The sequence below is a fragment of the Rattus rattus genome, chromosome 1 (genome assembly GCF_011064425.1).
Source record: "Rattus rattus isolate New Zealand chromosome 1, Rrattus_CSIRO_v1, whole genome shotgun sequence".
Lineage (NCBI taxonomy): Eukaryota > Metazoa > Chordata > Mammalia > Rodentia > Muridae > Rattus > Rattus rattus.
Genome location: NC_046154.1, coordinates 200,034,906 through 200,057,574, shown reverse-complemented (window position 1 = coordinate 200,057,574; position 22,669 = coordinate 200,034,906). Strand labels below are relative to the sequence as shown.

General features: G+C 45.5%; 1 protein-coding gene across 1 annotated transcript in view; it reads left to right on the top strand.

Annotated features, from left to right (window-relative positions):
- The window catches only part of Xpot (exportin for tRNA), a 39,962-nt gene that overhangs the window by 6,224 nt on the left and 11,069 nt on the right, over window positions 1–22,669 (top strand). The window contains exons 3-22 of the mRNA XM_032913152.1: window positions 1,324–1,406; window positions 2,818–2,874; window positions 3,308–3,377; window positions 4,806–5,024; window positions 6,017–6,201; window positions 6,292–6,460; window positions 8,053–8,289; window positions 10,765–10,803; window positions 11,244–11,306; window positions 12,862–12,986; window positions 13,453–13,597; window positions 13,730–13,849; window positions 14,296–14,390; window positions 14,978–15,047; window positions 16,085–16,323; window positions 17,542–17,827; window positions 19,576–19,765; window positions 20,701–20,817; window positions 21,075–21,190; window positions 22,088–22,135. Coding sequence (XP_032769043.1) covers window positions 1,324–1,406; window positions 2,818–2,874; window positions 3,308–3,377; window positions 4,806–5,024; window positions 6,017–6,201; window positions 6,292–6,460; window positions 8,053–8,289; window positions 10,765–10,803; window positions 11,244–11,306; window positions 12,862–12,986; window positions 13,453–13,597; window positions 13,730–13,849; window positions 14,296–14,390; window positions 14,978–15,047; window positions 16,085–16,323; window positions 17,542–17,827; window positions 19,576–19,765; window positions 20,701–20,817; window positions 21,075–21,190; window positions 22,088–22,135 — 2,673 coding nt within the window. The remainder of the gene's footprint in view (window positions 1–1,323; window positions 1,407–2,817; window positions 2,875–3,307; window positions 3,378–4,805; window positions 5,025–6,016; window positions 6,202–6,291; window positions 6,461–8,052; window positions 8,290–10,764; window positions 10,804–11,243; window positions 11,307–12,861; window positions 12,987–13,452; window positions 13,598–13,729; window positions 13,850–14,295; window positions 14,391–14,977; window positions 15,048–16,084; window positions 16,324–17,541; window positions 17,828–19,575; window positions 19,766–20,700; window positions 20,818–21,074; window positions 21,191–22,087; window positions 22,136–22,669) is intronic.

Below are 22,669 nucleotides of genomic sequence, written 5' to 3'. Positions count from 1 at the left end.
ATAGTGAGAAGTTACCATTGGGTGGGCTGACTGCTCCTGCTCGAGTGTCTGTCTGTCAGTCCGTTTCTGTGTGTGGGCATCAGTCAGCAACACAGGCAAGAATGCCAAGCTGGCTGTTGCTGTGTGATTTGGAACCAGGTAGAAGAACCTGGAGGTGAAGGCTGCATCTTGTTCATCATTGCCACAAGATTTCTTTCTAATGCTAGTAATACACGGATTCAGAATAAAGGGACAAGCACGGCAACGACTTCTGGTTATTTACACACACACACACACACACACACACACACACACACACAAACACACACAACACAGACACCCTGGATTCCCCAGCTTTTTTTTTTTTTTTTTTTTTTTTTGTTTTTTTGGGAGCTGGGGACCAACAGGGCCTTGCGCCCTAGGCAAGCGCTCTACCACTGAGCTAAATCCCCAACCCGGATTCTCCAGCTTTGGTTTAAACACTCAACTTTAGCTTAAAACCTTCTGTTTAATTTTTGGTGACGGGGTCTTATACAGCCCAAGCTAACCTCAGACTAGCTGTGTATCTGAGAAATAATCCTCCTACCCACACCTCAGTACTTAGCAAACAGACAAGCCCCCCACACCTGACCGTATGTGCCTTGGGGACTGCATTTGTCCTCTGACCTAGCTTCTGGGACATTACCAGTGAGAATTCTGTGTTTGTAGAAACTGACATCAGACCATCTGTAGTTCTGATGCCAGCCTGCTAAGTCAAGGACTGCCCCAGTGATGCAGGACTGAGGAAGGCAGTGCGCTCAATATTGCCAGTCTGTTATAAAGGACGTGACTCAGAAACAGCCAAATGGGAGAGATGTTAGAAGGGTCAGGGGCTCCCATGCCTTGGTGCCTCATTCCTTGTCCCACACAGTGTAGCTCCCTCCCCTCCTAGATTACTCATTGGGTTGAAAGTTTCTGTTACTTTGTGTCACATCTACTCATGGCGAGAGGGCATGTGTGCTGCCTGGTGTCCCTTCCCAGACCCTTTAATGGTTGTGTGTACCCGAGTATTAATGCCCTTGATAAAACACCTGAGGCATCTCTTCTCCCTCGTCGCCCTCACGCAGTGACTCAGTGGTGGCTGCAGATCACTCTTTCTCCATCTCCTTTCCTGTAAGGAAACTAGCTTACGCGTCTAACTGATAAATTGGTCACAGATCTACTTTTAGGGGTCACGTGGACTTTGCCTGGACTGGACGTTTTACCTGTTGTGGTTGCTTAGTGGTTCACTCCACCCTTTGTTTTGTGTGAGCGAGGCATCAGAGCTCATTATCAAACATGTCACTTTGTTTTGCCGTCTTTCAGGCCCTGGCTTACTTTGAGCAGTTAAAGATTTCCCCAGATGCCTGGCAGGTGTGTGCAGAGGCTCTAGCACAGAAGACTTACAGGTAACTGAGATAGTCCTCATCCTGCCTGGGAGGAGCAACATCCTGTGAGGCATTTTCATTTGTTCTTTTGAAAGTATATATTTTTTTTAAAGATTCTGTGACTTGCCTTTTAGAAAACTGTTAGTAGCATGAAAAGAGAAAAGTAGCAGACCAATTTTTTAACTAATCCAGAATTGATGTTTTTTTTAGTAAAAGCACCCTTTCCTTTATGTGTGTTGTGTTCTGTAGAGCCAGTCCTCACTGGTGTAGGCTACACTAACCAGGTCTTTGTCTTATTATTGGGAGTGGGTAAAAGTGAGCAACAAACATGTATCTTTTCATTTGTTTGTTTGTTTGAGACAGTGTTTCTCTGTGTAACAGAGCCCTGGCTGTTCTGGGCTGGCTTTGTAGACCAGGCTGGCCTCAAATTCGCAGAGATCCACATGCTTCTGCTTCCCCAGTGCTGAGCTCCAAAGCTTGAGCTATCGTGCCGGGGCCAGTGATATATATCTTAAATATATCAATATTCCATTGCCGCGTTCTTTGGTGTTGGGACCAAGGTCTTGTCATTAATAGTCATTACACCCATAATCCACCCTGTATGGTTTCCAACAGGGACCTCAGCATATCTCAAAATATTCCTCTCCAGCTCTTCTGTCTCTCGATCACTGCGGCCATGCCACATGTGAAAGGCTTTCTCCGTGGCGTGTCCTGCAGCGGACCTTTTGTCAGAATCCTTGGCTCTATGACCTAACACTAGAGAAATGGGTAATGGACAGATAGTGTTTCTTCCTCACCTCTTACAAAGGTGCTTTTATTTATAATTTCATTTCTTTATAAACTTTCAGGGTAAACTAAGATTCTTCCTACCATGTTTATTCTGTGTTTGGCTGTAAAAACACTGACTAAGGATGCTTAAATTTTAAGTAGGTCAAAGACACCGTCTTTGATTTGATCAGTCTCTTGCAGCTATACCGTTTGTCACCTGCATCTCTAAGGATCCTAAAGTCAAGCACAGAAATTGTTCCAGGAACCTTGGCTCTCCACATTAGGATTTGAGGCAATGGCCTCTCTTTACAAAGTTCTGTGTTTAGGGTGTGTATTAGAGCTTATGGTTATGCTGCTTGTAAAATGTAATGGGACTTCCACATGTTGGGAATTGTATTTAGAGCTTTCATAACCCTTTTCAACAGAGGGTTTGAGCCTGTGGCCCATTGACAAATCCTTTGCCTGGAATTCATAAGACCCTGGGTTAGGTACCCAGCACTGGCATAGAACAAAGAAGGCAGTAATAAAAACACGTAAAGTAGAGCTGGTCGGTAGAAAGTCAGGCAAGAGGCCACTTTTGAAAATGTCACAGTTGTTACTGGTATTCTGCTTGTGTTTTCTCCAATCCATTCTCTGATTATCTAATTTTCTTTTGCTTTTTCAGTGATGATCACGTAAAGTTTTTCTGCTTCCAAGTTTTAGAGCATCAAGTTAAATACAAGTAAGGCCATTTCACTGTTTGTAATCTCCAGGTTTGTTGGGATGGGAATGTTTTAATTTGCTTTTCCAACCATGAGGAAACCAAAATACACGTGGTAAACTAACAACGTAGAAGTTATCTCTGGGCTGTGGATGTGTTGTGATTTATCCCAAGCTCAGTCAGTCAGTCAGGCTTAGTCTGTAGACTGCAAACCTGATTGAACAAATAGTTTGTCTGAAGAGTCACATAGTGTCACATCCCAGGGATCTGAGAGCAATGATTATACTCTATCTGATAATTTGTTCCATGCGTTCATTCTTCAGTACTGTGATAAAGGTGTCTGCTGTCTGGTGTTCTAGGAAACCCTGAATGCTATATAATGCTCCGTCTTTAATAGGTGAGATTTATTTGAAAAGCACAGACCACAAATGTAGTGACTGTTGTGCTTTACCAGGTACTCAGAGCTCAGCACTGCTCAGCAACAGCTCATCAGGGGGACGCTTCTCTCATGGCTTCAGGCTCAGGTAAAACAGCCACTCATTCCTGCCTCCAGTGGTCCGCCGATTCACCATTTATATCTGAAGTGCTAGTCTTGAAGAGCATGGGTGGAAACAGTAATAACCACAGATTGTATTAACAACCAAAACTGTTGTATGGGCGGAAACAGTAATAACTTAACATTGTTTTAATAACCAAAACTGTTGGACTTTTTGTGGAAACATTTTTTGGACCCAGGGTCTTACTGTGTAGCCCTGGCTGGCCTGGGGCTCCTGCCTCTGCCTCCCAACCACCAGAATCAAAGGTGCCTGCCACGTGCCTGCCACCACACCTAGCTGGAGCTTTGGTTTTAAAAAGTAATTCATTATCTAAAAAAATGTTAAACCTTTTTTTCCTTATGTGTATATGCGTTTGTGTGTGGGTTTGTACCCCTGATTGCAGGTACACACGGCATCCATTAGAGGGTGATAGACTCTCTGTAGCTGGAGTTCTAGATGCTTGCAGACTGCCTAGTATGGGTTCTCTGCATGAGCAGTGCCTGTACTTCCCTGCTGGGCCGCCTTTCCAGCTCCTCGAGTTCAATGATATTAAACTCCATGACAGTAGCTGCTTTTCATTTGGTCCCTCAAGCTGGCCTCTGCTGACACAGCCTGTTTACAGACGCTCTTGTATAAGAACGATAGAGCTGTTAACGCTTACACTCCTCCTGGTTAACTGTAGTTAAGCCTAACATGTAAGGCTTCGGATTTAACCAGAGCCACCTCTTTAAGATCTAACCAAAGAAGGAAAGACAATTGATTTCTTTCCCCTTAGAAGAAATGACATGAATTGTTAAAATTCTGTTCATGAAACTTAATGACTGAGAGTTGTGGGTCCATACCTGTATCTCAGTATTCAGAAGGCAGAGGCAGGGACATTGTTATTTTGCAGCCAACCTGTAGTTTGTAATGAGTTAAAGGTCAACTTGAGCTGCCTACTAGTAGACCTTGTCTCAAAAAAGAAAAAAAAAAATCCCCAAAAACAAAAAAGATCAACCTCAAGGCCTGGGACAGACCTGGCGGCATAGAGGCAAGGGCAGAAAGTCGGGTGGATCTGAGTGAGGGCAGCCTAGGCTACATAGTAAGACCCTGACTCAAAACAAGCAGACACCCCTTCCTCAAAAAAAAAAAAAAAAAGAGACCGGGCTGTGTGTCTCTGGTAGAATGCTTATGTAGCAAACAGATCTATCCCCAACACTATAGGAAAATAAAGCTTCTAAGAGGCAGCCATTACTCCTTGTCATGTGACCAGTCACCTGCACACATGGGTAAATCTGCACACCTTTGTTGCTACCAATCAAGGCAGTGTTGAGGTTTGGTTACTTTTTTTATTTTTTGCCAACTAGTGATAAGTAGACAAAAGCAGCGTGCTTCTGAAGAGCTTGAATACATTTTCACGATTGTTTTGTCTATCAGATGCTGAATCCCCAGCCAGAGAAGACCTTCATCCGAAACAAAGCAGCCCAAGTCTTCGCCTTGCTCTTTGTTACAGAGTATCTCACTAAATGGCCCAAGTTTTTTTTTGACATTCTCTCAGTTGTGGACCTAAACCCAAGGGGAGTGGATCTGTACCTGCGAATCCTCATGGCCATCGATTCAGAGCTGGTGGACCGGGATGTGGTTCATACATCAGAGGCAAGTAACTTCGGGTGCACGGGGTTCGTGATGTAAGCTTTGTAGGGGAAACACACGTGTCAGAAAGGGCAGGGGGTCTTTTCCTTTGTCACATTCTTAGATTACAGATGTCCCTAGCTTGAATTTGCTAACAGTGAAATTTTACACTCCTCCCTCCCACCCCATAGACTGAAATTAGAGCATTCCTTAGGTTTTTCAAACCAAGCCAGCGTAGTCTCCAGTGAAGTACACAAGGTTACTGTCTCATAGCTCCTGGGAATTGCCGTCCATACTTAACGTCAATGCTTTTGAAGAGGCGAGAGGCAATGGCTTAGAACGTGGGTGTCAGCCCCTCCTCCTTGGGAGTCTGAGCCAGTCACAGTCCCATAGCCCATTGCCCTGCCTTCATGTATCTCAACGTCGCCTTTGCCTTCTAAAAATCTGTGTGGCTGGGCAGCACTAGTGGAATAAACTGTATCGTCACCGCCAAGGACTCCTCACAGCTGAGCCCCCTCAGCCCAGCCTGCGTGTGGTAAGCAAGAGAAAGCTGGTGAGCCAGCTCAGCAGCACAGCACGTGCCTAGTGTGCAGGAGGCCCAGGAACAAAAGAAACAAAAACGGAGCTGGAGACAGCTTTAAATGTATAATAGCTTGATGATAATAACTAAAATATTCATAAATTTTAGGACATTGTACATTTAAGTCACTGCCATTTCTAAATAGCTTAAGTGCCATGTTTGTGTAATAGTAGAAATAATTCCACATACTTAAAATTTCTAAGCAATGCTTATTTATAGTGTGTATTTAGTGATCCAAGTCTGGCGCCGAGGAGTAGAGCGGAAAAAGGAAACACAGAGAATCACAGGATGTAATTTTAGAGCAGATAAATGGGAAGCCGTGGTCGGGACTGTCAGCAAGCCTGGAAGTTTTCCTGTGGAGGAAGTCACTGTGTGCAGCCGTACTTGGACATCAAGTGCTGCTTCAAACCTTCCCTTTCTGTTGCTTTGTTTCTAGGAGGCTCGCAGGAATACTCTGATAAAAGATACCATGAGGGAACAGTGCATTCCAAATCTGGTGGAATCGTGGTACCAGATTTTACACAATTACCAGTATACTAATTCAGAAGTGCTGTGCCAGTGCCTTGAAGTAGTTGGGGCTTACGTCTCCTGGATAGACTTATCCCTTATAGCCAATGATAGGTGCGTATGCCTATAAACTGTAAACTTGCAGAGTTAGTATCTAAAACTCCTGTACTGAAAATGTTAAAATCTTTGTTCCCCCGTCCCCAGGTTTATAAATATGCTGCTAGGTCATATGTCAGTAGAAGTTCTACGAGAAGAAGCATGTGACTGTTTGTTTGAAATTGTAAATAAAGGGATGGACCCTGTGGACAAGATGAAACTAGTAGAATCCTTGTGTCAAGTATTGCAGACTGCGGGGTTTTTCAGCATTGATCAGGTCAGTAGATGTCTTAACCGTAAGCTTTGAAAGCTGTTAGATGCTTTTCCCCCTCCGAGCTTTGGGAAATGTCCTTGAACTGACAGTGACCGTGGTTCTCTGAGAGTCACAGCTAGAATTGGTGGCATGTTCCTTGCACACTTGGTCACACCATTCTGACACTTGACAGTCAGGATGGCGTGTGCATTTTGCAAGTTTGCAGCGCTGAGGAAAGGGTTCCTCAGACATTTCCCAAGTTTTTTATATATGCATGTCTGTGTGTGTGCATGTATGAGAGTGAGTGCCCATGGGGAGGTCAGAGAACAACTTCCTGGCGTCAGTTCTCTCCTTCCACCAGGCGGGTCCCAGGGTGGAACTCAGGTTGTCAGGCTTGGTAGTGGCCTTGCTTGATCCTGAGACATCTTTTTATTGGTGATAATGTCAGTAGTACGGTGTTAGTTGGTTCCTTCTTCGTGGACCAGAGATAGCTTTATTACATTCTCCTGTCTTACTTAGGATCTGGGGTTCTTTAAGAAAAGAAAATACCAAATCACAAAGGTAGAGCCCCTGTCTATGGGAGAATGGTTGAAGGCTAACTAAAGAAATAAGTCAGGCCTGCCTGTAACACAGGCAGGGACTTTGTGAAGCCCGCCACTATGTAGCAGCTTCCTGTGAAGCCGGACAGCCACTATGTAGCAGCGTTAGGGTGTGTCTTTGTAGAGAAGTTAAGGCCGAAGTGAAACAGTTTCAGAAAAGACTGTTGTAAGTCATTACACATACAGTGTAGCAGCACTGATGTCATAGACTGTGCTTACTTAGTAAATTGAACAGTTAGGAAAAAAGGTTCTAAAACTTCTTTTACTTAAGCTCTCTTCTCCACCACCCCTTTTTTATTTTTACAAGATTAGTAATATTCACAGGTTTATCATCATTAAAATAACGGTTGCTAACAGAGAAATAGTTGAGTGGTTAAGAACACTGGCTGTCTTCCAGACTCTATAACTGCAGTTCCTGGAGACCTAGTGCCCTCTTCTGGCTTCTCTAAGCACCAGGCACACATGTTCATAGATGTACATGCCGGCAAAACCACCAAACATTTAGGGGTTGTTGTTGTTGTTGTTGTTGTTTTGTTTTTGTTTTTTTTTTTTTTGGAGCTGGGGACTGAACCCAGGGCCTCTGCGCTTGCTAGGCAAGCACTCTACCACTGAGCTAAATCCCCAACCCCGTTGTTGTTCTTGTTTGTTTTAGTTAAAAAAACAAACAGTTGCTTTTAGAGTACTATTGGATGATAATGGTTGCAGAAAAATTCAAATTTTGATAATTTTTCTATCACAGTGACAAAATTGGTAGCTGTTGTCTTAATGTTGAGTCCTGGGGACCAGGGGAATGCCCTTGGTCCTGAGTTCCATCCCTGAGACCCGTGGTAGAGGGAGGGTGGTAGAGGGAGGAAGCTGACCGTTGACGTGTGCCCGCTCACACTAACACCCAGCGTGTCAGTCACAGATTACACAATTTGTTTTTTGGATTGAACCCAGTAATTGGTTAAAGGTCAGAGCTCCTCCTCCTTCCTGAGGCAGGCGGTTGTAATCCAAGTCTTTGCTTCTTGCTTATAGGAAGAAGATTTGGACTTTGTGGCCAGATTTTCTAAGCTGGTAAATGGAATGGGACAGTCGTTAATAGTTAGCTGGACTAAATTAATTAAGAATGGGGCTGTCAAGAATGCTCAAGAGGCACTGGAAGCTATTGAGACCAAAGTGCCACTTATGTTACAGCTGCTAGTTCATGAGGACGATGACATTTCCTCCAACATCATTGGGTTTTGTTACGATTATCTCCATATCCTGAAACAGGTAAGGCAGTGTCGTCTGTAAGATAATGAAAATATAAGAAAGCCAAAAGAAAAGACACACACACATAGATTGGTAGATAAATAGGTAGGCAGGTAGGTAGGTAGGTAGGCAGGTAGGTAGGTAGGTAGACAGATTAGACAGACAAGACAAGATGGAGCCTATCTATAAGAGAGGGAGATGAGCCAAAACCACATGGTCCTGGGAGCCATAAATAACTGGGGATTTCTTAGATGGACGACTGAATAATGCAGGGCACTTATTTTGTAGTTTTTTGTTGTTGTTGTTGTTTGTTTTTTCGGAGCTGAGGACCAAACCCAGGGCCTTGCTCTTGCTAGGTAAGCGCTCTACCACTGAGCTAAATCCCCAACCCTATTTTGTAGTTTTTTTAAATATTATTTTAAAAGTTAAATTTAAACAAAAGGTGAGCTTTGGACTGGACATGGCGAGCCATGCCAGAAGCCCAGCACTGGAAGGGGACTGGGCCATTGAGTGCTCTGCAGCCAGTGCAAGATTAGCTTGAGCGAGCCCCTGCCTCAAAAGGCACACATTCCCAAATCATAAGTACAGTCGGGTTATTTTTTGTTTTGTTTCCATTGTTTTAAACCTGTATTTGTCCCTGAACACAGTGGAAAGGTGTTAAATTACTCCCTCTGACAGTTATTTTCCAGTAACAGCATGAAATGTAGTGAAGGTTTACGTACTGTAGCCTGTAGTGTTGTAAAGAGCAGTTACTTCCATTATGACATTGAGTGAGAGGCCATTCCTATTTTATTATATTTTTGTTCCTATGTATTAGTTATACTTGTTTTTTATGCATTTTATACATGTATATAGTACATTTCAATCCTATCCCTCACCCCCTTACCCATTCTTGTCCCCTTCTATCCTACTGGTACCTTTGTGTTGTGGATCATCTGTACACAGGTGAGGTCAGGTGAAATCTTAATTAGTCAGATAAGGCTAGAGCTGTGATTGGGCAGTGGAACAGAAGGCGGAGCTGAAAGTTTTAGAGAGGGAACAGAGAGAGACAGAAAGACAGACAGAGGGGTTGGGGATTTGGCTCAGTGGGCGCAAGGCCCTGGGTTCGGTCCCCAGATCCAGAAAAAAAAAAAAAGAAAGACAGACAGACAGAGACAACGAGACAAGATGGAGCCTATCTATAAAAGAGGATGATGAGTCAAAACCACATGGTCCTGGGAGCCATAAGTAACTGGGGAGTCCTGAGATGGACGACTGAATAATGCAGGGCACATCTGTCCAATCCAGGTGTGCAGCTTGTGTCTATAACCATTGAGTTTTGAGTTCTTTGTGTGGGCATTTGTGGGTTGAAGATTGACTGTTACAAGTCTGGCTGATAAATTACTAGCCTCTGGAGTTTTCGTTTTACTGGCCTAGGGGAGTAGAGCCAGTGGGGTGATGGCCTGGGAAGATTTGAGCAGTTCAGCTAGCTGAGCTTGCTGCTCCTAGTTGGGGAGGGGAGTCCACTGCTGCTGGCACGTAGCCGAACATAGCCTGGGTTGTTTTATAGTTACACACTACACCTCTTCTCCTTCTAAGTCCTACTTTGATATCCTTTGGGGGTTTAGTGAATTTACAGTTGTTATAGGAGTGTAGGCGAGGGGTTGTATACAGGACCATGAGCCACTTACCAGAGGCTGCTTCATTGAAGAAAATATTTCTGTTCCTTAGCAACTGTAACAGCTCCCCCAGGAAGGGGCAGGGTCTCACGCACCACCTTCCCCTTCCCACTGCAATCCATGGTGGTTCATTGCTGTGCAGTTCACAAGTACTCAGAAATCGGCATTCCGCTTGTGCCATCGCCCCCTGTGGGCTGGCTGGTTAGCTTCTGAACCCAGAACCTGGACTGTGCTCGGCATTCCCTGCCACTGAGCTACCTCTCCACCCCAGGGTTTGCTAATTCTTAGAACAATAACTGTTTACATGCAGAGTTCAAGGGATTTTAGCATTAGAGAAACTGATCTTACCACAGTGTTGTGTCTTAGATTTCTAAGTTTGATTTGCTTTGTTTTAGAAAGCTGAGCATGGTTGTGCATGCCTTTAGATCTCTGAGTTCAAGGACAGTCTGGTCTATAGCATGAGAGTCAGGCTCATCATGACTAAATAGTGAGACCGTCGCAAAACAACAAAAATGTCCTCCACTGGTTACAGTGTTATTATTTCTAAATATTTCATAAAAGCTTAATCAAGTTATCTATGTTATTGCCTACATATTATTTATTAGACAAAATTACTACATCTAAATTTAGGAAGCTGTTAACTATAGGTTTGCTGTCAAACTACTCAGCAGAAATATATGTATTTTCTTTTCATATTGGACCAGAAACTTGTGCATGCTGGAAAAATGTCCTGTCCCCTAATTGTACCAGAAGCTCCATTGTGTATGTTTTAGAAGAATACTTTGATATATAGCATCAGAAAACCTAATAAAAGTTATTGTTTACTTTTTATTTTAAGCTTTCAGTGCTCTCGGATCAGCAAAAAGCTAATGTAGAGGTAAGTGGCTTCTTTTAAACCCTGGTCAGTCAGGGTTCCTTACCTGGCTGTTGGTGAGGGACTACTGTTCAGTGGGAGCTGCTTCATTGAAGAGCCAGTCATGGAGTGCTCTGCACCACTGTTGGAGAGTCTTTTCCCTGCAGTCTTTGTGGGTGAATGGTCCTGGGGAGGGAGGGGCTTAGTGAAGTTGGTGAGTTTTAGGGACTGTTTGTGAGTTGTTTGTTTCCTGAGTCTCAAGTAATCTCCCTCCAAGGTGGACTCCACCCCACCTCACACTTCCCCCTCTGCTTCCGTGAGATTCCCTGAGCTCTTACAGTAGGTGAGACATGCTCACCTAAAGCTGATGCTCAGTTTGTTACCTGAAACCTACCTTGAAATGTAAGAGCAACCTCCAGGTTAAAAAGAACAATTAACACATGTTATTTTATTTCTAATTTTAGGCAATCATGTTGGCCGTTATGAAAAAATTGACCTATGATGAAGAATATAACTTTGAAAATGAGGTGAGGAGTTTTGCACCAAAGAAAAACCGGTTTTAATTTTATTGTTTGTTTGCAGCAAATTAGTATTTTATATTTTAGTTTCAGAGCCCTTTAAAACAATAGTGTGTTTTAATCAGCCTTGTTTATACTAATGTAGTTATTTATATCGCTGTTAATTTGGGCCAGCACTTACGGAGACCTGAGTCCTCTGCTCTCTGAGGGGTAGGAGGGCATCAGGTAAAGTGCTTGCTGTGTAAACACTGAGGTCAGAGTTGGATGACTGTAGAAGGCTGCATTTGGTGGTACTTGCTTGTAGTCCCAGAGCAGGGAAGGCAAGAGGGTGGACCCCTGGAGTACACTGCCTGGACTAGACACCGAGTCCAGCTCTTAGTGAGAGGACGTGCTTTACACACACAAAAGGTGGGTAGCTCCTGAGGACAGTGGCCGAAGCGTGTGCATGAATGAGCAAGCATACATATGCGTGCACGCGCACACACAATCACACACACACATTTTCTAAGCTGGTAATGGGGCACATGCCTGAAATCCCAGCAGTTGGCAGCCTTAGGAAAATGTGAAGCCAGTCTGGGCTACGTACTGGGCTGTATGGTGAGAGCTTTTCTCAAAACAAAAAAGAATCCTATAAAAAATCAACTGAGGGTCTGGGATGGGGTCTGGGATGCATTCAGCGGAGGGACCTTTGTTTATTACACTCAGGTCCTAGATTATGTCCATAGCAATGAAAGAAAAGCAGCATGGAGTTGATGGTCAACTTATCATCGATGACCTTATCTCGGTTTACATTTAACCAGCTAACCAGCATGCTGGGTCGAGGCCCAGTCAACAGGCCTCAAGTCACCAGGTGTCCCATGGCTCTCACTTCGCAGCTCACCTCCACTAGGGAGGCGAGAATGGGGCTTCCCTGCCTGGACGTGCTCAGCTTCAAGTCTTGTCCAGCGATGTGAGCATCAGCCTCCCGCTTGTGTTAGGGGCTGTCCACTGCTTTCTGGAAACCGGGGCACATGTTGGTTAACTCTGTGCTAAAATACTGTATTTGGAATGAATATTAAAGGGTCATAGTGACAGTGAGAGATATGGTAGCTCCAGTCCTGATGCTGTCAGCACTTGGGGAGGCTGGAGGGCGATCGGAGACCACAGGCAAGTCTCGAACCGAATGTGCACCCATACCAGCTGTTTACACTCACCCTGCCCTCCTCCGTAGGCCTTATGACCCAGGCCTTAATGGGATCACTGGTTAACGAGCAGAAGGGACGTGCTGCTGAGCATTGTGATTTATCATTATTATTATTATTATTATCATTATCATTATTATTATGATTAGAAGATAAAGGGTATGAGGTAACTGATCACTTACGTAATTTTAAGATCTTAAAGTTGAATATATAGGTGTATGTGTATTGAGGTGTAAATGATGTATATATCATTATTGTGTGTGCAGTTGTGAGTGTGGGCCAGGGTGTTGCTGTGGAGGCCGAGGACAGGTTGTGGTGCCCTGCTCCCACCCCGAGTGCTTCTAATGGCTGAGTCATCGTGATGCTTTGAACTTCCGTCACAGGGTGAAGATGAAGCCATGTTTGTAGAATACAGAAAACAGCTGAAGTTACTGTTGGACAGACTTGCGCAGGTGTCGCCAGAGCTGGTGCTGGCTTCTGTTCGCCGAGTCTTCAGCGCCACGCTGCAGTAAGTCCTCCTGCTTGAGTAAGCTCTTCTCTGTCCTGTAACGTCCACTGTCCTCACGTGTCTGCAGACAGTCGGCTTTGCTTCTGAAATACTTCCTGTCTCTACCTCTGTGGTTTAAGTTACATTGCTTGGCAAAATTAACAAATGAATGGCATGATTTTTAATTGTTCAAGACTTTTAAAAGTGGTTTTTATTAGCATGTTAACCATCCGTAATAATGGGTTTCATTGTGATATTTGCATCCCAACATGCACTTAATGTATTTCAACCACTTTTACCCTCATACTCGTACTGTCTCGTCTCCTCCCACGGTGTTGGTAACCCTGAGTGTCATTAGGGTTGGTTACAGGAGTGTGTGGAAGTGCCATTGAGAGGATTTTGTGGTGGGTTACTGTCCTGTGTATCAAGAGTCCTACAGAACATTCGCGCTGAGGTCTCACAGACATACAATATTGTGCCTTGGTAGGAACTGGCAGACCACGCGCTTCATGGAGGTTGAAGTAGCAGTGAGGTTGCTGTACATGCTGGCGGAAGCTCTCCCAGTGTCCCATGGCGCTCACTTCTCAGGTGACGTGTCAAAAGCGAGTGCTTTGCAGGACATGATGCGGACGGTAGGTATACTGAGGATCCTGTACCGGAAACAGTTTTCCCTTTGTGCTGTGCTGAGAGTTTCTTAGTGGTTAGAGCTTGGTCTGTTTTGGATGCTGCAGTAAACAAGAATAGTTTCTCCGTTTCCTCTCTAGTTGGTAACATCAGGCGTCAGTTCCTACCAGCACACATCCGTGACCCTGGAGTTCTTTGAAACTGTCGTTCGCTATGAGAAGTTTTTCACAGTTGAACCTCAGCACATCCCCTGTGTACTAGTAAGTGTGTACTAGTAAGTGTGCACTAGTAAGTGTGCACTGTACTCTGGATTGAATGTCCAGATTGTGTTCTGTCTTTGTTGTCTGTAACTTTTCTCAGAGTTAAAAGGCTATCTAAGTCTGAGACATAGTTTTGTCTAAAACCAGTCCTTAGGGCCTGTGTGTAATATAACATTACTTCTGCATTTCTAGCCCCTGCCTAGGAGGTACAATTTGATGTGAGCAGAAATGCAGAACAATGCTAGTTGGCTGTGGGGCACACTTTTAATCTCAGTACTCGGGAGCCAGAGGCAGGCAGGTCTCTGTTAGCTGGAGGCCAGCCTGGTCTACAGAGTGAGTTTCATGACAATCAGGCCCACCCAGAGAAGCCTTGTCTAAAATATAAAAGGCAGTATGACACTGGAGTCCTTGAATGAGAGCAGAGCTAATGAGTGTCTCTTCCTTAGATGGCTTTCTTAGATCACAGAGGTCTGTGGCATTCCAGTGCTAAAGTCCGGAGCAGAACCGCCTACCTGTTTTCTAGATTTGTCAAGTCTCTCAAGTAAGTATCAGCTTTTAGTGCTGTGTGTGTATGCACGGGGGCCCCTGAGGGTGGGTAGATGGTGGTTTTGATGTCTGTGGGGTGATGAGTACATGTATGCCACGGCAGACATGTGAAGAAGAGGAGACGGCCTTCCTACCATGGGAGGAGGGTGACAGACTCGGGCCAGCGAGTTTGCAGTCAGGCGTTTACTGAGCCATCCTCCTAGGCCATGGTGCAGTTTTTCATTGGTTTTCTTGGTCCTGGAAATGACAAATTCGAGATTGCTCTGCCCTCTGTCTCCCTCCAAGCACCGGGATTACGGGTTTGCATGGTGATGCTCAGCTTGAAAGTTGCTTTAACACGGTCTGTTCTATGTAGTGTTCTTTGTAAGTAACTTAGCGCTTGGCACTTACTAGGCTCACAGTCAGGTCCATTGCCCTGGCAACGCATCTGCAGACCACACAGACTTTTAAATGGCTCGTAAGTTAATGTTAGCAATCAGAGTGGCCAGCGTAGAAGTAAGCTTTGGTTCCCTTGTGTTTGAATGGGAATTTGATCTTGTCAGCATCTAACTTACTTTTTGTCTCCCTTTTGATTTTATCCAGTAAACAAATGAATCCTTACATTGAGGATATATTGAATAGAATACAGGATTTATTAGCCCTTTCTCCACCCGTAAGTATCTCCCCAGGTATCACCGAGACTTCGGATGCCAGCTTTGTTTCTCATAGTGGGAGGGGTGGTGTGCTTAGAGTTCACTGGATCTGTTCACCCGGATCCCAAGTGATAAGCACAGTACTAATGGAAGGATGTTGGCAGTGCAGGCTGTGTTCTGATTTCTCAGTGACTTAGAGATTCCACCTTAAATTACTCTCATGTTGGGATGGTAGTTGTCATCCTCAGTGCTACTTAGTTTGAAGTTTTCGTCTTAGATTTAGTGTAAAATGTTAATCTTTCCAGTGTCTTAAAAGAATTTAGGTTGAGATGGTTTATAAGTACATTTTGATTTACATGTGTTTTTTGATGTATGCATGCATGTTTTACCTGCCTTATCTGTGCACCACATGTGTGTGGTATCTCCAGGGGCATGGGGAGGGCTTCGACATCCCAGGACTGCGGTTACAGACAGTGGTGTGCTTGCTTGCCTCATGGGTGCTGGGAGTCGAAGCCCAGTCTCCTGCAAGAGCAGCCAGTTCTCTTTAAGTGCTGAGTCACCTCTCCAGCCCCTACACTGTTGAGTTGAAAGCAAGATAGTAACATTCACTTAATGGAATTTATCACTCTTGGTGCGCACTTCATGCCAGCTTCTCTCAGCAGTTGCTGACTCTTGCAACTTTGGCATCCAGAGAATCTGCTGTATCAGACAGTGACAGTTACCGTAGGGTCTTCTGCAGAGTTGGTCGTGACTGAAGTTTAGTTGATATGCTTGCTTGCTCGTGGACAGGGCTAGGGTTTATCCCAGAGCCTCAAGCATGAGGACACAGGGTACCAGGGAATAATGCCCTTACCTTAGCCCAGCCACCATGAGGCTTGAACCTCTGCTTCCGTTTTAAATTTCCCCTTCAGTCTGGGATTGTGGCGGAAATTTCGTTTCTCCATGAGTGTTTGATAGAAGAGCCAGTGTGGTAGATTGTATGTTTTGTCTCTCATGCTTAGGTTAACTGAGAGGGACTAAAACATAAATATTCAGTTCAGACAAAATTTCCTTGTAGGAGAATGGGTACCAGTCCTTGCTGAGTAGCGACGACCAGCTCTTCATTTACGAAACAGCCGGGGCGCTGATTGTTAACAGCGAATACCCCGCAGAACATAAGCAGGCCTTAATGAAGGACCTCTTGACGCCACTGATGGAGAGGTTTAAGGTTCTGTTGGAAAAGCTGATGATGGCCCAGGATGAAGAGAGACAAGTATCTCTTGCAGATAGTCTCAACCACGCGGTTGGATTCGCCAGGTGAGACAAGTGCCACTAAACTGCAAAGCTGTGCGTCTGCATAGGTAACGGTGTGCATCCCAGTGGGTAAAGGTGTGCATCCCCGTGGGTAAAGGTGTGCATCCACGTGGGTAAAGCTGTGTGTCTCTATAGGTGAAAGAAGCTGTGATCCGAGTAGGCAGAACCTCTTCAGTGGGTCTTTCTCATGTGGACACACTCAACTGTTTTCAAAGCTGTATCAGTTACTCGGAGGGTCGTATAACCCTTTGTCTCTCCAGTAAGTTAAACATGCAGCCAGCAAAGAGGACAGAGCCTTGGCTAGCTGCATGTTCGTCATGAAGACTGTCTGGATCTTAGTACTCTGGATTCTGACTCCCCTGTGTAAGTCAGTCTTGTGTTTCAGGCTAGCCAAAGTGTCTGTGCCCAGTGTCGGACAGTACCCCTGCTTTACTGTTGACACCTTCAAGAGGCATCCTGACACCCTGTGGCGTTCAGTGTGTCTCAAAGAGCCAAGCTGCCGTTCACCTCTCTCCCTGCATTTTTTATTAACAGTATGGAAATTGACTGATTGCTAATAAGTTATCCTGGGAGACTGTTCCACACTATAAAGTTCAGCAGAAGAGCCAGGCCCAGCTCGGTGATGAGTAACTTGGCTGTGAGTGTGATTAGGTTGTTTTTTAGATTTCTGAGTAGCACACACAGATTGCCGTGTGGCTCAGTCACAGTACATACATTTTTTTCTTGCAGACTAGATGGGATTTTAAAAAGCATCTGGATAGACTCAGTGTATGCTTCACTGCATCTGATCTGCTTAACTCACTTAGTGTCTTGTTCTGTACTGCTATCTGGAGCAGTCATTTTCACAGAATGGCTACCTAAGGTGGACATGATTCTGACATAGGAAGTCACTGGTCTCCTGGTGTTGCCACTTTCCCATCTGTTAGGCTTCTTTTTTTTTTTTTTTACTATGAACTTTTTTGTGTTCTTTTTTTTTTTTTTTTTTTTTTTTAAAGTTTTATTTTTTTTTTTTTTTTAATTCCACTGTAGCTGTCCTCAGACACACCAGAAGAGGGCATCAGATTCCATTACAGATGATTGTGAGCCACCATGTGGTTGCTGGGAATTGAACTCAGGACCTCTGGAAGAGCAGTCAATGGCCTTAACCTCTGAGCCATCTCTCCAGCCCTGTGTTACTCTTTAAAACACTAAAACTCGGTTGCCTGGTTTTTGTTCATGTAGTCGGACCAGCAAGGCCTTCAGCAACAAGCAGACTGTGAAGCAGTGTGGCTGCTCCCAAGTCTACCTGGACTGTTTACAGACGTTCTTGCCCGCGCTCAGCTGCCCTTTACAAAAGGACGTTCTCCGAAGTGGGGTTCGAACCTTCCTTCATCGAATGATCATCTGCCTAGAGGAAGAGGTTCTTCCGTTCATCCCCTCTGCCTCAGAGCACATGCTCAAAGACTGCGAAGCAAAAGACCTCCAGGAGTTCATTCCACTCATCAACCAGATCACCGCCAAGTTCAAGGTACCGTATGTACCACAGGGTGCCAAATAGGCCACAGGACTTAATTAACTGTACTCTGCAGACGTGAGATTGCACGCGTGCATGTCCTAGAGAGCTTTGAGGTTTTGTCCCCTTTTACTGTGTGTTGGCTGGCAGGGTTTGGGAGTCAGGGTGGGGGGGTGCTTACTCATACACATGCCGGCCACACAGTGGCCTCCGTCACCTTCCACATTTATTTTTTGATATATGGTCTGTCACTGAACTTAAAGCTTACTAATGGGGCTAAGACTGGCTGGCCAGTAAGCCTCGGCAATCGTCCTCCATCTTCCTGATGCTGTAGTGTTGGGTGCACCCCACCGTACCCACCTGTCATTACAGGGTCGGGGCTCAATCTCTGAGAGCTCTTTACAGGTGGAGCCACCCCTCAGCCCGTCCTTTACTTCCTGAATGAGGAGTTACTTGGTTACATGGATCATTGGGACGTTTTTAACATCCCAATAAAATGCTGTCTGTCACAGAAAAGACCAGGTGGATTTTTTTTTTAAAAGATTTTATTTTATGTACGTGAGCACTGTAGCTATCTTCAGATACTTCAGAATAACCCATTACAGATGACTGTGAGCCACCATGTAGCTGCTGGGACTTGAACTCAGGACCTCTGGAAGAGCAGTTGGTGCTCTTAACCTCTGCACCATCTCTCCAGCCCTGACTAGGTAGATTTTTAGATTGTAAGAAGATGATTTTTATGTGTATGGGTGTTTTGCCTGTGCATATGCGTGTGCACCATATGCGTGCCTGGTACCTGGAGATGTCAGGGTGTCAGATCACTGGGAACTGGAGATACAGAACATGGAGCTGGAAGCCTCCCTGTGGGAGCTGGAAACAGAACCTAGGTCCTTTACAAGAGCAGCAAAATAAAATGGTAGCAAGAGAAACCTACCGAGAAGCAAGTAAGTCCAGCACTGATTCCCACCTGTAAACACATGGTGTATGATTGGATTCTGGAATAAGAGTCTAAAAGTAATCCAGTACGTCAGAGGCAGTTTTAGAGACAGGAACGTAGAACGAGTATGAGCTGTCCCGGGAGAACAGCTGGCCAATACATAATGCTTTAAGTTCAAATCGGCCCTGAATGGTTTTTGATGTTGCTCTGTATTCCTGAAAATATACCTCAAGTGGTAAGAATTCAGCCTTATAGGTGAGGAAGAAGGGGCCCAGATAGGATAATGGAAGTCAGACATTAGTTTAATTGTACAAAATTCACTTCTTAGGATTTTTTCTCTTAGAAATTTAAATTTGAAAGTATCCCATGGCCAACTTTGATTGTGATCACTTGTAGCTCGTGTGTGTGCCTGCCAAGGCATGGAGTCAGCGTTGAGCTCTGTGGACCTCGGGTCTCCTTCCATCCTTATGTGGGCTCTGGGGACTAGACTCAGGTCCCCGAGCTTGAACAGTGTGTGCATCTGCTACTGAAACAGCCAGAATTATAAGGCACAGCTGCACTTGTTAAGGTTGCTTTTACTGCGTGGCGTGTTGTCTGAACACATGCCTGTGCACATGTGTGTGCAGTGCCTGGAGAAGCCAGAGAGGCATGTGGGTTCTGGGAACTGAAGATCCTTCCAGAAGATCTCATAGTTGCTGAGTCTTATCTTTGAGTCTTTTCTAGTGTGTGTGTGTTTGATAAGCTAGTGTGGCATTTTCTACTGAAAGCGTCACATTACACTTCTCCCTCACCTCTGCGGTGTGGTAACAGTTGTTCCTCTCTCCAGATGCAGGTGTCTCCGTTCCTACAGCAGATGTTCATGCCCCTGCTTCATGCCATCTTTGAAGTGCTGCTGCGGCCTGCAGAAGACAACGACCAGTCAGCGGCGTTGGAGAAGCAGATGCTGAGGAGGAGTTACTTCGCTTTCCTGCAGACGGTCACTGGCAGTGGGATGAGTGAAGTGATTGCAAATCAAGGTAGGGCTCACGCCTTCACCACACATTACATCCCCGTCAGTGTGCACTGAGCAACAGCGAGTGGAAGTGGTGCATGTCCAGCCTTTAAGATTAGCTTATGATCAGTGTGTCTTTTCCTATATTCTCTAACTGCAGTAACTAGCATAGTCGTACAAGGATTGGCCTGACAGTGGGGTCTTGTTGGCCAGTTCACCATCTTTAAATTCGTAACAGCACCGGCCAGCCACAGTGGTGCAGGCTTGTGATCCCAGTAACCTGGGAAAGAAGGAAGAGTTAAACTGGGCACGGTGAGTGTCTTGAGTGTTTTCTATTGCTCTGATGAGACACCATGACCAAGACAACTTACAGTGTCAGAGGGCAAGCCCAGGACTGTCACAGCAGGGTACATGGCAGCAGGAAGGCACAGTGCCTGAGTATAGGCACTAGGCAGGGAGCAGAGAGCCAGGCAGGTTTTCAGTTAGCTGCACTCTCTGCTCTGTTAACCCTGTGGGCTTCTGATGCTCCAAAGCCCAACCACCTCCTCCGGTGAGGCCCTGCCTCTCTGGCCAGGCCACGCCTCCTCAGCGAGGCCATGCTTCCTAATCCTTCCCAAACACTGGGTCCACCCACTGGGGACCAAGCATTCAAATATATGAGCCAATCGGGGCCATTCTCCTAGTTTGGAGGATAATGCCTTTAATTCCCGTGTTTAGGAGGCAAAGGCAGCCAGACATCTGTGATTCTGAGACTAGCCTAGTCTGCACAGCAAGGTCTTAAAACACATTCAGAGGAGCAAGCTGTTTTCATTGTGTAGAAATTAAGTGCTCAGTTAATGAAGCAAGGGACGGATTTTGTAAGATTATAGGTGTGCTTTGACTTAACTAAATATTTTGAAATGAGTGCTTCATGTTGTGTTTTGCTTCTGAAACTAAAGTGTCGTTTTTTTCTCTCGTCAGGTGCAGAAAATGTGGAACGGGTGCTGGTTACTGTCATCCAAGGAGCTGTTGAGTATCCGGATCCGACCGCACAGAAAACATGTTTTATCATCCTCTCAAAGCTGGTGGAGCTCTGGGGTGAGGACATTCTCTCCACCCGACCCTCACCCCCACCCCACGCCCCAGTGCCAGGACAAGAGCCCAAGGCTTTGTGGACTCTAGTCAATGGTCTTGCAGTAGGCAGTACCTCCAGCCCGATAGTTGCTTTAACCAACCCTTCATTTCCTGACCCATTTCTGATCTAAATAGAAGCAGGAGCTGGGAGTTGGTTTTCCCTGACATGGACTGGTTGACTTTCTTTTTAAGCAAGATGAAACTTGGGATTCTCTTGACAGGAGGTAAAGACGGACCAGCAGGCTTTGCTGACTTTGTGTATAAGCACATCGTCCCGGCATGTTTCCTGGCCCCTTTAAAGCAGACCTTTGACCTGGCAGACGCACAGACAGTATTGGTGAGCACCTGAGTCTTTGTTTACTGCCTGTAGACCTCATAGATGCTTCTCTCAGGACAAGGTAGCTTTGTTTCCTGGTTTGTTTCTATGTATAATTAGTGTCTTTCATCAAGTTACTTTTGTATTCTCGGGATGGGACTGAGGATGTTACCTGTCTGGCAGGTGCCTTACCCTTCTCTCCTCCTTGCCCCTCTCCTTTCTTTCTCTCCCATTTTTCTGTCTTTCTCACTCTCCTCGTCCTCCCTCTTCCTTCAGTTTTTGTTTCTCCTCACTGGGTTTTGGCACTGGGTTTTGCTCTATGGACATAGCTGGCCAGGATCTCACTGTGCACGCTGGGTGCCCTCAGACTGTAGGCAGTCCTCTTGCCTGCAGACCTCCAGTTGTGTGTGCTCACCATCACACCCTGCTCCTGCCACTCCATTGAGGGCACTCAAAGGCAGTCTTCTTCCTGTGTGCCGGGTCCCAGATCTCAGAGCGCTGTGTGGGAACAAAGTCCCACCTCTCAATAGTCAATACACTACATTAGGAGTGTAATTTGTATTCCATTTTCAGTTTTATGTCTGTGGGCATTCCCTTCCATGTATGATTGTGTGCCATCTGCAAGCCTGGTGCCCTCTGAGGACAGAAAAGGAGTCACATTCCCGGGACTGGAGTCACCATGTGGGTCCTGGGAGTCAAACCCTGGTCCTCTGGAAGAGCAGCCAGTGCTCCTAACCACTGAGTTTGTCTCTGCTTTTTTTCTGTGTGCCTTGTTATTTTGCCACTGTTCACACCCTGCACACACTCGGCTGTCCGTAGTTTCCTTGCAGTTGCTTTAAGGCGGGAGGGAGGGATAGACAGAGGCTGGTTTTTGGTAATGAACTGTCCGTATTAAAATTGGATCTTGCTTTCCTACAGGCGCTTTCCGAGTGTGCTGTGACTCTGAAAACAATTCATCTCAAACGGGTAAGGCCATGGTCCCTGCTCCTTCACTTGAGTGCACCCTGTATTTGTTTCAGTTGGGTCTGACTTGTGTTCTTAAAAACTCTTAGCCAAGGGGACGTCAGAGCTGATTCTGTGGGTGGTTGGGAAGGGCTAAGTGAACATGGCACTGACTGTGGCTGTCCTTCACACTATGGGTCACAAGAAGATAATTTCCAAGTTCAGCTTCTACAGAGCCACATTTCTCTGCCGTGTTTCTTCTGTGTGTGCCTCTGTGTGTGCCTCTGTGTGTCTGTGTCTGTGTGTGTGCGTGCCTATGTGTGTGTGCCTGTATGTGTGTGTGCACACGTGTTTGCACACGCAAGTGAGAAGCTGCCAGCAAGGATGTGCATGTGTGCTTGTGCAGGTCAGGGGTCACCCTCAAGTGTTACTGTCCTTGTTGTTTTCTGAGACCAGGTTTGTCTCTAGGACCTGGGGTTCACTATTAGGTTGGCTGGCAGGCCATCCCAAGGAACCATTGTGAGTTTAAGGTAGATGCTGGGGTGGAACCCAGGTCCT